The 15044-nt window shown below is 30.7% G+C and overlaps 2 protein-coding genes across 8 annotated transcripts in view; one reads left to right on the plus strand and one right to left on the minus strand.

The window, feature by feature from the left end:
* The window catches only part of LOC139513583 (prestin-like), a 52805-nt gene extending 42323 nt beyond the window's left edge, over positions 1-10482 (plus strand). For all 7 annotated transcript variants that reach the window (XM_071302218.1, XM_071302253.1, XM_071302226.1 and 4 more), the window contains exons 12-20: positions 872-978; positions 1902-1971; positions 3050-3238; positions 3886-4044; positions 4375-4429; positions 4921-5033; positions 5273-5386; positions 7109-7172; positions 7798-10482. In XM_071302218.1, the coding sequence (XP_071158319.1) occupies positions 872-978; positions 1902-1971; positions 3050-3238; positions 3886-4044; positions 4375-4429; positions 4921-5033; positions 5273-5386; positions 7109-7129 (828 nt within the window). In that variant the 3' untranslated portion in view covers positions 7130-7172; positions 7798-10482. The remainder of the gene's footprint in view (positions 1-871; positions 979-1901; positions 1972-3049; positions 3239-3885; positions 4045-4374; positions 4430-4920; positions 5034-5272; positions 5387-7108; positions 7173-7797) is intronic.
* Positions 10483-12958: 2476 nt separating this feature from the next.
* LOC139513630 (integrator complex subunit 13-like) overlaps positions 12959-15044 on the minus strand; it is a 72102-nt gene continuing 70016 nt past the window's right edge. Inside the window, exons 16-17 of the mRNA XM_071302300.1 lie at positions 14433-14574; positions 12959-13198 (exon numbers count right to left, since the gene is read on the minus strand). Of these exons, the coding sequence (XP_071158401.1) occupies positions 13150-13198; positions 14433-14574 (191 nt within the window). The 3' untranslated portion in view covers positions 12959-13149. The remainder of the gene's footprint in view (positions 13199-14432; positions 14575-15044) is intronic.

A 15044-nucleotide genomic window follows, 5' to 3' on the forward strand; every position in this document is an offset into this window, starting at 1 on the left:
GTTACTACCTTCTCAACTTATCATGAAGATATGTGTTTCACTTAGCTTACACAATTCACTTGATATCCATTTCTGAATGAATTGTGATAAATTACTGTTTTCCATGTGTTTACACCTCATCACACCATATCTCACTTTGACAGATACCCAAAAGATCCACATCACTCATCAGTGAGCATGATCTACAAGTTTAGACCCCAAATTACAATTTTCACACAACAGTTTAATTATCAAAGTGAGGCTAATATACATGACAGAATTATGAATCTGATTTATTTGACTTTATATTTGCATGGACAACAAATGTTACATTGATGCAGACTTTTAAATTGACAAGATATGGTATGATTGCTAACGAGACACCACCCATCAGATACCAGTTGACATAGAAGAAAAAACCTTAGCTCCTTGTGCTGCCTTCAACAAATAACAAAACAAATACCACACAGCAAGGCATAAAAGGCACAAAATAGCTACAATACTAAGGTCTATCCCAAGTCAGGAGCCTCTGGCCTTTGTTAGTCTTGTATCATTTTAACTTTTAGTTTCTTGTGTACAATTTGGAGTTTAGTATGGTGTTCATTATCACTGAACCAGTATATATTTGTTTAGGGGCCAGCTGAAGGACGCCTCCGGGTACGAGAATTTCTCGTTGCATTGAAGACCTGTTGGTGACCTTCTGCTGTTGTCTGCTCTATGGTCGGGTTGTTGTCTCTTTGGCACATTCCCCATTTCCATTCTCAATTTTATCTATCATTAGCATTATGGTATAGGAAGATAATTGGAAAAAATCTTTGTAAATAGGTAAATTTTTCAGCAAATCTAAACAACATAAACTCAAAAATATTTTTAATTACTTTTTATATTGTAGTTTATTTGGTTATCCACATTTTTAGCCACTGTGCTGTTAGATGTAGATCTTGGTCTCCTTGTAGGAGTTGTTATAGGGTTATTAACTATAGTATATAGAGTTCAGAGGTGAGATATATGTATGGATTTCTACATTAAGTCATATTGAGTTTTACCTGGTTGTAGAATAATAGTATAATTGATTAAATTGGTCAATATATGCAAGTTCAAAATAAGCTTTGGATTTCAAATATTTTGGCCAAATGCATCACTGAAGAGACATGTATTGCGAAATGCGCATCTGGTGCAAGAAAATTGGTACCGTTAATTGTATTACTACCACTGGGTTGATGCCTCTGCTGATGGACTATGAGTCCCAGAGGGTATCACCAACCCAGGAGCCAGTACTTCGGTACTGGCATGAAAGTACAGATTTTTTGTGTTATTAAAATTTGCTGTTACAAAATGATAGAAATTATTATAAATTAAGGAATATAAGCTTTGGATTTAAAATATTTTGGCCACGAGCATCACTGAAGAGACATGTATTGTAGAAATGTGCATCTTGTGCAAGGTAATTGGTAATGTTAATTTTATTCAATAGTATTGAGAAAACACAAAACTGTTAATGTATAAGTGTATTTGTATACAAACTATAAACATTAATAGTATATACATGTATTAAAAATCTATCAATGTTTTTCTTTGTTTGAATACATATTTTGATACCGGTAATCCTAGTTCATTCACTTCGTCTACCAAGTGTAATTTACTCCACTGAAAGATTTCATGGGAAAAGAGAGATAAATCATGTCAACTTTCATGTTTCAATGGAAGATGATCTTTTAATAATATGATGTTTTCTATTTGGGGTGATTTGAGAATATGAAAAGAAGGATAACTGTATATATCTAAAAATCTTGGCTTATAAATTATTATGGAATAGGGAATGATTTTAATACTAAAATTCTTGTAATAAGAAGTTATAAGATTAATTGAGCATTGACATGACAGATTTTCATATCTATTAATTTTATGTCTTTCATTTACAGACCATATGCTTGTGTATTAGGTCAAATTCCAAACACAGATATTTATAGAGATGTTAAAGTTTATAAAGAAGTAAGTAGCAGATGAGAATTAAAATTTATGTTATTTTTTTTGCTTCTGAGCAGATTTTTTAAGCATTCAAATTATTTATTACAGGTTTAAGGTGGTACCTAACACTTTCACTAAAATTAATTTGGCTCGTTTAATTTTGATAAAAATTTGACAAAGTATTTACTTTGACCCTTTAACAAAAATATAAAAATTTCAAAAATTTTGAACCAACCGTTTTGTCAGAAAAATTACACTGGTTATATAGCAGTTTGACAACCCCCAATTTTGATCATTGAGAAGCTTAATATTCCTTTTACAACACAACGTAATTAAAACGTTTAGATGACTTTACAGAGTTATCTCCCTGTTGTGTTAGGTACCACGTTAACATGGAAGAAAAATTCCATCTTGCACATTCAGTTATTACAGATTGATTGATTATTGATTGCTTAATCTCACATCAGCATAAAAATGCTACAGCACAACGAAAAATCATAACAGCAGATGGCCATAGGTGTTAACTACTGAAGTCATATCATACTTGGTATTATCAAAATATTTAATTTCACACAGGCTATATTTCATGTTTGAAGTTTTGTCTGCATTAAACTTCATTAAAAACTGCTCATAACCTTTTCAAAATTTATATTTACTTATCTTTTGACATTTTTTTATTTAATTCTTCAAATTGATATAAGAAGATGTGGTTTAAGTGCCAATGAGACAGCAATCCACCCAAGTCACAATTTGTAAAGGTAAACCATTATAGGTCAAAATATGGCCTTCAGGTGCAAACAAATGCAGTGGTTTTAAACATTTAGATAGGTATCAACCTTCACCCTTACCCGAAATAATAGTGTAACATCAAAACATAGGAAGACACACTATATAAATTGAAATGCTTAACTCAATCAAAAGACATATTAAAAAAAACAATGCACGTTTTAAACCTATGCAAAATAAATGATTTTTAAAATCTACAATTAAAGCATGCATTTTAAATTTAATATTGTTATTCAAAAAACAAAGCTTACATTTTTGAACCATTCATGTGTATACATGAATTTTCAGTGTCTTATAACAAGTTTTTTATTTGTAGGCTCAAGAGTTTCCAAGATTAAAAATTTTCCGTTTTGAAAATGCTATATTTTTTGTTAGTGTAGAACATTTTCGTAATACACTATATAAATGTACAATAAATCCTCGACATTTAAAGACGGAGATATCTAAAGCTAAAATGAGAGCATACAAACAGAGAGAGCAGCAAGAAGTAGAATATAATATTAGGGTAAGTACAAGATGACATTTATATGGGTAAAAAAAAACAGTGTGTAAATGTCATTGAGACAGCAACCCAATGACAGAACATAGAAAAAACATCTTACAGCCTACTACTCATGGTCTTTAATAATGAACAGGAATGTTCTCCAAATGATGACTGGTTTTGTTTTGTTTTTATAGATATATATAAAAAAGATGTCCAAAATATTGGACTAAATTCATAGATAAATTATATTACAAAACATGTATATCAATGTACATATTTCACATAATATCAAAAGTGATCATGGGTCACTTAGGCCTTCATTTTCACTCAAAAATGATTTTGGATCAGTTTGGTATTAGATTATCATCTTAGCAACTATATGTCAAAGATATATTGATTGATTGTTGTTTGCTTTACGCGCATTAGCACAAAAAGGCTACATCGCGGCGACGTCAAAGATATATGTTAGTGTCCTAATCCAATCAAAATCCAATCAAATTGCTTATAAAGAAAATGACCCATGTGTTAGTTCTCTTTATTTATTCTCATTTAGGATGCATTTGTTTAGTCACTAAATTTTAATCAAATATTAATCTCATTAATATAAAATAGTGCAAAATACGGACAGAATTAAACTTCACTTTTTATATTTTTATCTTTTTTTTTAGAATTCATCTTCAAACATGGATGGTGGTAGTATGGAGTTAGCACCAATTGATTTACCTGAAGTCACAGTTAATATTCCTGCAATTCCATATGATATTGTTATACTGGACTGTTCCACTTGGAGTTTTATTGATTCCATGGGGGTTAAAGCTTTAACTAATGTAAGTATAAGAAATGAAAAAAATATTTAAGCCACAGTCATTAATATTGACTTTGGGCTTCTCAGTTGTTGAAAGAATATGCACATAAGGTATAAATAATGACTGAGAGAATCTATGAACATTTTACATTGGAGTCATAGAAAAAAAGATTTTATTTGATAAAGCTAAAACATAGAAAACCAACTATTTACAAATTAAAAATGAAAAGATACATTAAAACTTGCTTCAAGAATTATTCAATTTAACTATAGTGTAAAATGTTGCCTAGAGCGATAGCTGTTTCTATATTTGTATGAATTATTTATTCTAATTTGTATTTATTTTATATAGGTAATCAAAGAATACAGAGATGTAGAGATAGATATTTACTTAGCCTTCTGTAAAGGTGAGTTATATTTTAACTTTCTTCTCCTACATTTCTTTTTTATCATTGAAGACCTACAATTAGTATTTACCGAAACCCACAGTGCTTAATTGCAAAGGGTGCTCATATGCCATTTCAGAATCAGATTAATTCTCTATGTAATATTGTCAAGAGTATACAACAAAAAAGGTCATTATTGGTTAACAATATCCTACAATTAATATTCAGCCACTTGAGCAGCAATGTTTTCATTCTGCTGTACAAATGAGTAATTTCTCAATATTCATGTAGAATCTGAAGCAGTGGATTTTCATAGATTTAGTGATTAATTTAAAACAAAACAAAAGTAAATAGTTCTATTCCATGTAATGGTTGAAAAGTTCTCAAATCACCATTTCAAATGTCCAAAGAATGAAATCACCTTTTTAAAAGAGGTTGTGTGATTTAAACCAGCCTGAGTTAAAAAAAAATGTTTTACAGAGATATACAACAATTGAATGTTTATATTACAGCTGGGGTTAGAGAAATGTTTGAGAAGACAGGTTTCTTTGATATGCTAGACAGAGAAAAGTTATTCCCTACCATACATGATGCAGTATTACATACTTTTCAAGCACAGAAAAAGGTTAGATTATATTTTTGTTATGCCTATTATTTACTACCCTTTATTGAAAAAAGACTAAGAATTCTGTATTTTCCAGAGGGGTTAAGAAACAATAAACAGTTATTCAACAACAGCAATCAACCGACCTATTTCAAATGTGACATTTCTTGCATTTACACATGATCATTGTCTTGTAGTAAAATCTTATAACATCATGCTTTAAACCCTAATTTTAACAAATATGAATTCTATATTAAAAGGATGAACCAAAGACAGAAACATCTGAGGATGGTGGTCCCTCTAAGAATGAATCAGAAATAAGTCCTATTGCCACTGATGGGTCCAGTACAGACGAAGGCTTAGCTAATCAAGCTGTAAGAATCATTCATTATGTCTATATCTTTGAATAATGTGATAAATTGTGCAGCAATCACTTTTTAAATTGCTTGTTTTAACATTTGAAATTTAAGTTTAATATCATGTGATTTAACTTCTACATATTTTTGGAAAGATTAGAAACAAAGTTTAGCATTAGAATTTAAAAATATTTTTGATTTTTTTTTAACTGGCTTATATTCTTCCAATCATAGATGTTGAAAATGAGACACCCAAAGATGATAATATATATGTACACATATATATTAGTTAAACTGTTTATCAACAAGTTATTGAGAAAATCTCATAAGTAGGTAATGTATAAATGAGGGAAAAAAATTATTTCTGTTATAAGAATTTTGGTTGGTAAATGTATAGCCAAATGGGTGATTTTCATGTTTTAATTTTCAGTTATTGGGAACCAATATTTATTTTTACTCACTAATAAATCACACTAATTATCAGAAAAAATATTGAGAAAATTTCAAAAGTAGGGTAATGTATAATTGAGGGAAATATTTATTTTGTATACATGTATTAGAATTTTGTTGTTTGAACAAATATGGGATTTTTATGATTTGATTTACATTTATAGGGAACTAATATTTATTTTAACTGACTACTGTAATAACTGACTACTGTAATAACTGACTACTGTAATAAGTGACTACTGTAATAAGTGACTACTGTAATTAAAGTGACTACTGTAATAACTGACTATTGTAATAACTGACTACTGTAATGAGTGACTACTGTAATAACTGACTACTGTAATAACTGACTATTGTAATAACTGACTACTGTAATAACTGACTACTGTAATAAGTGAAGCTAATTATCAACAGGTTATTGCAAATTTGCATAATTGGGTAATGTATAAAAGAGGGAACTTTTTATTTCTTATATTATAATTTTGCTGTTTTGAACAAATGAGCGATTTTACATGTTTGGATTTTCAGTTTTAGGGAACCAATATTTATTTTAAATGACTAATTCATGGGTGTTGAATAAATTCCCAGAAAGGCCTAGGAAATTGTTAAATATCAAAAAGGATATCTTGAACTTTAAACTAATCAACTTTAGGACAATTAAGTCATGCTGTTGATATAATCAAATAAGATTTTTCGATGAAATGATATCTCCCTGACTGCTACAACAGTGCAAATAGACCCCTTTTGAGTTAATCCTTCAACTCGTCAATTATGTGCGCCTTTATGACAACATTTACCAGATAGAGGGGATCACCTGTATCCCTGCACTATTAACGTTCATCAAGTGTCTTACTGATCGTCATTGTGCAGGATAAAATAGAAATAATGTTGGTTCGGTAGGTACTTAATCTCAATTCCCTAATGACAGCAGTGCTGATTGTCAAATATGAGAATTTAATTTGCCGAATAAATCATGCAATATAACACCATAGTTTTCCAACCACTCACTCAAAATGGGAACGGAAGTGATGTTCACTAAAACCAAAGTCAGAAATGCATAGAACTCGAAAGTTGTCTATTTTAAGGGATTTTTTTTTAAGTCAAAGTAGTTGAAAATGTTTTTTTCAATTTGAGTAAATATTCATGATTTTGATATATTTTATGACCTGTCTGTGGATGTATTTTATAGTTAAATATTAGAGCTGATCAAAAACTTTTCAAAATTCTATTCACCTAATGATTTATTAATATTATGAAATTATCATGTATTCTCTTATCTTACATTAACAGTCGGAAGATGAGAGGCTGTGATGACAGTTGGCAAGAATTTAAAATGGCTGCCTTTAACAAACATGTAAGTGGAACTTCATTAACATATAGAGCTAAATCGAGAGAGGAGTACTACCAAGGGTATCACCAGCCCAGTAGTCAACACTTCGGTGTTGACACGAATATTAATAATGTGGTCATTTTTATAAATTTCCTGTATACAAAACTTTGAACTTTTTGAAAAACTAAGGAATTTCTTATCCCAGGCATAGACTACCTTAGCCATATTTGGCACAACTTTTTGGAATTTTGGATCCTCAATGCTCTTCTACTTTGTTCTTGTTTGGCTTTATAAATATTTGGTTTGAGCGTCACTGATGAGTCTTTATGTAGACGAAATGCGCGTCTGGCGTACTAAATTATAATCCTTGTACCTTTGATAACTATTATCATAGACATGTGTACCACACACATGTGTAATAGGTATCTGGTTGCAATTTTTTTTATAAAGAATTAATGTGATATTAGGGAAAGGCAAATTGACATTGAACAGTTTTTGATTTTAAAAAGTTTCAGATATTTTAGACAAAGCATTGTACACTACCATTTTGATTAAGATTAAAAGTTCTTTATTTCTCAAACACCTTATTAAGTGAATACCTTATAAGCAAATATTTATTTAAAATACATCAATTGAAATTTTATTGTAGTATGAAATAAGTGAGAGAGTAAATTTTGAAAGTTTACAAGTTACAGTGGAAAAAGAAAATGAAGACAAAGAAGTAACAAAGATGGAAACAGAGGAACAATCTCATAAAAATGCACAAAAAGTTGAAGACACTGGATTATGACCTCTTCAGTGTTAGCGACGAATGATACAGTGATTGTTTTGTCTAATAAGGAGAATTCATTACTGTAAAGCAACTAATATTCATGGTTGATTTACTTTCATGATTTTCACTACCTGCTAGTGGAAAAATATCATCAATTTCTCAAAATTAGATCTTTTCTCAGACACCTTCATGTAAATTTAACCTTTTATTCAATATTTAGGTCCCTTTAGGTTATAAAGCTCCTTATGTTTCTATGTATCTTTACAACCATGGCTTTAAAATTTTTGAGTTTGAACATTAATGATAAAGGTAACTTCAGGAATATTGTAGGATTCACAAAGTTAAAATCGACTTATGAGTTTGAATGTCCAACTGACATCTTTCACCTCTTTTTTGATAAAATGTTATTTTCAAACACAAACAATTTTGAAAATAGAGAAAAAAATCATAGCAAAATGTGCTGTAAAGGGTTAATCATTATTAATCACATGAATAGATCTCCACAACAACAAAGATTCAATTTACCGTTATCTGTCCTAAACTAAGTATGAAGCATAAAAATGCATGACGAAATTCAACACATAAACATAAAGAGTTCTTACACACAGACATCTCATTTTATCGCATGTGAAGAACTTGCATTTGATTTATATTATAAATAAACATTACTTGAAAGATTTTTGAATGTCTTCCTTTTTTAACTGCTGCTGTTTATTTGAAAAAATTGAAAGGATTTTTTTTGTATGAAAGCATCACAGACATTATTTTATATCATGTATCTTTTTCTAGGTAATGGCATTCAAAGAATCATTTATTAATACATAAAACGATACTGTAATTTACTTTTTAACAAATTCTTTTTTTACCAGATCACTTAAATGATTTCTGTATTAATGTAGTGTGTTAATTAGTAAAAAGTTGTCAATTAAAAGCTTTAATCTTTATTTCTAATCAAATGACGGGAAATCATTTTTTTTGCGACTCGTAAAAACATTGACTGCAAGTTTGATAAAAAATTCCCAAAAAAGTAGTTGGGCAGACGGTTTTGCTTCATAGAATAGGAGTCTGAAATAAGTAATACTGAGGTTACCAAAAGCCTTGACAAGATTGTACATAACCCATAACTAGATATCTTTGCCCCCTTCGCCTTCGTTATCAATTATCATAATTCCATTCATTTTGCTCAATACATTACTGTTTGTGATATTGAAGTATTTTTTATCGGACACAAAAGTTTTCCTGTGATATAACATGTATTTATAGTCGTATTTCTACATATGCAACATATCTGTAATTGTAGTAAACTTGGAAATAAAATTAAAAGGAATGTTGGTGAATGAATACTCTCTAAATGTAGAGCTTACAATAAGAAATTGAATAAGATTCTAGTAACAATGAAAAAGATACTTTTAACTGTAGACTTTATTATTCCCGTTACGATTTTATATATATATGATGGAAAATGATATTTTGAAGATGAAATTTAATATCTGGTAGCATCATTTAGAAGTATACAATATACATTGATCTGTAAAGCCGTTAATTTTACTAAATATGTGTTGAGAAAATAGCAGCATGGATGTGTTCTTTTTCCCCTAGTTTTTGTATGAAATGATAAAGGGTTGTGTTGTTTCTATGGAATGAATGGATTTATTTGTTAATTTTGTTTGTGTTGTTAGGTTTCTGATGTTTAACCAACATATTATTATATTCTTAGAAAGAATTGGAGCAGCTATTTTTTTTATCCAAAGTCAAGTTTGCTGTTGTTAGGTCCATGTTATTGATTGAAGGTTTTAATTGTTTGTGATAAATGTCATTTTCTATGCATTCATTTTTTGTCCTTATTTTTTATGAACGACACACATATAAGGGTAAATCAGGATCCTTTCACAAGTGGAGGAAATATTGGTCATATATACCCTTAGTATTAGTGCTAACTGTTATACATGTGATGTTTCTTCATTTATAACAATTCACTCCTCCTTTAATGAAAAATGCATTAATTTTGTCTGCTTCTATATTTCACAATTGTGTTAATTGTAGCAAGTTGTCTAGTATTTTTTAAATTTGGACAGTTTTAAATGTCACAGATTTACTAGTTAAATGATATTTGTTTTAACCATGACTACCGGGTAGGGCAGTTTGTTTTATTTAATGTTATCGACATCATCTCTCTGAAATTAATTATATATATCCAGTTTACTCCTAGTCTAATCATGAATTTGTATGTAACAATTTTGTCATTTATAAATATATGTGATATGAAAGTCAAATCTTCAAATTGATGCTACAACTGAGGCAGTGTGAATGTATGTTCAATCATGCATAATCCTTTCTGATTTATAGACAAGCTCTACAAAAAAGTCAAGCTGTCATTGGTAAAGATAGTTTTTTTATCATGTTTATTGTGATGTGTGGATATGCTGATGAAAAATCAAATTTACAAATGTTTATTAATTTTTCCATCTATTAGTAATGTAAATATTGTTTTTGTTTTTATTGTTGACATATTTAAAAGTATATATATTTATATAATGTAAATAAAATGAATTGGAAAGGTCAGTTGTTTTATTTTATGAATCTTCTTTTATTAAAACAAGAGTGCACACGCTAGAATGTCTCGCCTTCTTTACTAATCATTGATATTATGCTGATAGTCCTAAATATAAAGCTTTATTACAACTGTCATAATAACTTTACATTAAACAAGAAAACTAAAAATTGACCAATGAACCATGACAATGAGTTCAATGTCAGATGAACCATGCCAGGCAGACATGTACAGCTATTAATTCTCCCATACAACAAATATAGTTGACCTACCGGTATTGCTTGTAGTTTAAGAAAAACATACCAAAACTATTAAAGTAGTCACTGAACCATAAAAATGAAGTCAAGGACATTGGACATGTGACTGACGGAAACTTCGTAACATGAGGCATCTATATACAAAGTATGAAGAATCCAGGTCTTCCAAAATATAAAGCTTTCAAGAATTTAGCTAACACCGCTGCCACAGCCACCGGATCACTATCCCTATGTCAAGCTTTCTGTGATAAAAGTTGCAGGCTCAACAAAACTGAAAGAGCCTTTGTGAGCACGCTTAAATACCTGATGTCCCCACATTGTCACTGGGCAAACAAAATTTCACCAGATTCCTAATTTCAATGACTTATAACTCTTTCAAAAGTCTTATTATGTCTCGAGCTGACAAACTGTCACAGTAGTATATTATTCTGGGGTTCGTGTTGCTTATATTTAGTTTTCTATGTTGTGTCATGTGTACTATTGTTTGTCTGTTTGTCTTTTTCATTTTTATACCCCCGCTTTAAAAAAGGGGGGGTATACTGTTTTACCTCTGTCTGTCAGTCCGTCCGTCCGTCCATCAGTCCGTCCGTCAGTCCGTCCGTCAGTCAGTCAGTCCGTCCCATGAAACTTTCGTCACATTTTTCTCAGGAACTACACATCCACCCTTTCTGTAATTTGGTATCAACATTTATATATGTCAGCCATACCGTGTGATGCGTTTTCAGATTCATCACTTGACAACTTCCTGTTTACCGAACACTTGTCTGATTTTACACATGATAGCCAAGTTGAAAATTTTCGTCACATTTTTCTCAGGAACTACAATACAAGGATTTCTGAAATTTGGTTTCAGGATTTATATAAGTCAGCTATACCGTGTGATGCGTTTTCAGATTCATCACTTGACAACTTCCTGTTTACCGAACACTTGTCTGATTTTACACATGATAGCCAAGTTGAAAATTTTCGTCACATTTTTCTCAGGAACTACAATACAAGGATTTCTGAAATTTGGTTTCAGGATTTATATAAGTCAGCTATACCGTGTGATGCGTTTTCAGATTCATCACTCGACAACTTCCTGTTTACCGAACACTTGTATGATTTTACACATGATAGCCAAGTTGAAAATTTTCGTCACATTTTTCTCAGGAACTACAATACAAGGATTTCTGAAATTTGGTTTCAGGATTTATATAAGTCAGCTATACCGTGTGATGCGTTTTCAGATTCATCACTCCACTACTTCCTGTTTACCGAACACTTGTATGATTTTACACATAACCAAGTTAAAAATTTTCGTCACATTTTTCTCAGGAACTACAATACAAGGATTTCTGAAATTTGGTTTCAGGATTTATATAAGTCAGCTATACCGTGTGATGCGTTTTCAGATTCATCACTTGACAACTTCCTGTTTACCGAACACTTGCATATTTTTACACTATTAATATTATCCACTTGCGGCGGGGGTATCATCAGTGAGCAGTAGCTCGCAGTTTCACTTGTTAGCCATGGCGTTGTTAGTTTATTTTCAATTAATGAGTTTGACTGTCCCTCTGGTATCTTTCGTCCCTCTTGTAAGGTCAAAATTGTAAGTTCAAAGTTATATCACTTCTAGAAAAATATTGATTTATAACTTTCTGTAGATATGCACGTCTACATATCATTTTCTTCAAAGTTTCATAAAAATTCTGTTGTGTGGTTTCAGAGGAGTTGCACAGACAACTGATGCAATAGTACATTAAGGTCAAAATTCTAAATTCAAAGGGGGTATAGAACTCCTAAAAAAACAATGACTACAGTCAACCAGAAATGCTCTAACTCCTAAATGAAAAGTGCTTGTGGAGAAATAAAAAATAACGATTCAAAAGACTCAAAGTTAACCTTGCTAGGATAAGGAATACATTCAAGACAACCTTTACTCTAGGTGAATAGGGAACTACTAAGATGCTGAAACTTATGATTTACTTATAACAATAATGTAAACGTCAACCAAAGTAAGGATGAATTTTTAAAAAATGTATGTCAAACTAGGCTGATTTTATCTTGATGTTGACCTGCTTCTCAATACAGTTCTATTTTAATGATTTGTGCATCCACAAGAAATCATTTTGTGTGTTTGTTTGTGTTTTTACACCACTTTAATCTACCTTGGCAATATCTCGACGATTTATATAATATTTGTGAAGGAAGTAAATATTGAGACAAACTAATAAAAGGAACAGTTAGTTCTTTCTACATGTATTAATAAAAATGTTTCTAGTCTAGTTTCAAAACTATTAAAACTGAATTCTATATACATTTATTTGTGTATTTGCACATTGCACATTTCAGATTCAATGTATTCTGTCCTTTGAAATGACTAATAGTCACAAGATTGTCAGATTTGTTATATAACAGTGTGGAAGTATTTTGATACTACATTCTGTTTTGCTGTTTATTTTCTGTGCCTGTTTCCATTGGGGTTCTGAAATACAAAATAAGAATGAACTACAATTTCTAATATTTCTTGTATCATCATTATGTACAAACTTATTTCATATGTCTGTATAATAGTTAGCAGTAAAATAATATGTACAGTATAAGAAATAGCAATTCTGTTGCTTACAATTTCTCTCTATTGGTATCCTCTATATTTTTTTCCAAAAAACATAAAAACCAATGGGTATTAACTATGTTGAGGAGTCCAGTGACAAATAATAAGAACATGTCCAGCTCATTATTTTGGATGTTTTAAGTTTCTCTCTATCTTGCAGTTTTCAAATCTTGTCTTGTTAATCCTTTATGCTGTGTACAACTTAGCATTAGGGAAGTATTGCCTGTAAGGAGTTGTCCTTAGACATCAGCCTTTCTGACTGATTTATAGAGATTGTCTAGCTGAGCTTATGAATTGATGAACACAAATTAAAAAGAATGTATTATTGGTTTATGCAAAATGACAAAATTTTGCCTTCTCAAATGCAATGAAAGATTTTTCTATTTATCTGTGTCACCGTCTATTTTCCATTTTAAAGAAATTTGTTTATACTTCGATCTTTTGAATTACCATTGAATGTTATATTCTAATGAATATCTAATATAATAACAATGTGAAACAGTGCCCTCAAAATCTGCTCAATTGTGCTTTAAAGTGCCCTTTCATTCAACTAGTACCTTTCTGTCCCGAGATTCAAGCTATAACACTGAATTGAAATCAATATTGCTAACGTGAAACTACTTCTCAATCTGACTCAACCCCAACCCCTCAATTTCTTTTACCCCCCCCCCTTTTCCCCTCATTTTTCAAAAAAAATCTTTACCTAAAGGTATGGTCATAATCTCAAGTCAAATTTCCAAAATAGAAAGTGACATAAATAAGCATGGCTTAAATTTTAAAACTCATCAGCTTTTTTAAAATAGTAACTTCTTCTTAAAATAAATTGACAGCTAATCACCTCAAAACAATACAACATTTCTTTATACATAATTTAAAAGCAGTGTAAGGGAGGTAATTGTCAATGTTGTGTTTGAATTACTTCCTGAGCAATTTTGGTATTAATTCTTTTTTTTTTTTGAACAATTCAAGATAATTGCCCCCTGGCAAGTTTTGTGTTGTTTTGCTTGTAAATTGCATTCAACCAAAAGATATTTTTTTTACAATGCCAATGGTATTTTCACATGAATTAAAAAAGTTCCTCCTCTTTACATCAATATTTTCTTACCCCTTATCTTCATTCATATGTTGATACAATTCAGCAACATTATCTTTACTTTCCAGCCGTCCTGCAAACTCCACATGTCTTTTTGAGTGGATTGAAGCAATTCTGTTTGTCCATAATGATAAGAGATTCTGTGGTCCTGAAGCTGAAAAAGTATAAAATAAAAACATTTTATGACAAACACCCAAAATTTTGTGGACTAAAAAATTTACAGACATTCTTGTCACTTGAGTACTTTTAATAGATGAAGCAGGCTTTTTTTGCACCTGTCCTAAGTCAGGAACCTGTTGTTCAGTGGTTGTCTCTGTTGATGTGGTCCATAAGCATTTCTTTTTTCTTTTATTTTTTTTTACATTAGTCAATTTGGGTTACTTAATAGGTTGCTGTTCGTTGTGAGCCAAGGCTCTGTGTTGAAGACCGTACTTTGACCTGGAATGGTTCACATCTTCTTATTTCCACCTCATTGGTGTGAAAATGCGATGTATGGATGCTTATAGGATTGTTTTTCAAATTTCTCATTTGCAGGACCAGTAGTGATTTAAAACACGGACAAAGACAGAATTCTAAATGGCAATCATATGTTCCCACATCTTCGCTAGCCAAGGGTTACAATCC

The sequence above is a fragment of the Mytilus edulis genome, chromosome 1 (genome assembly GCF_963676685.1).
Source record: "Mytilus edulis chromosome 1, xbMytEdul2.2, whole genome shotgun sequence".
NCBI classification, from domain to species: Eukaryota; Metazoa; Mollusca; class Bivalvia; order Mytilida; family Mytilidae; genus Mytilus; species Mytilus edulis.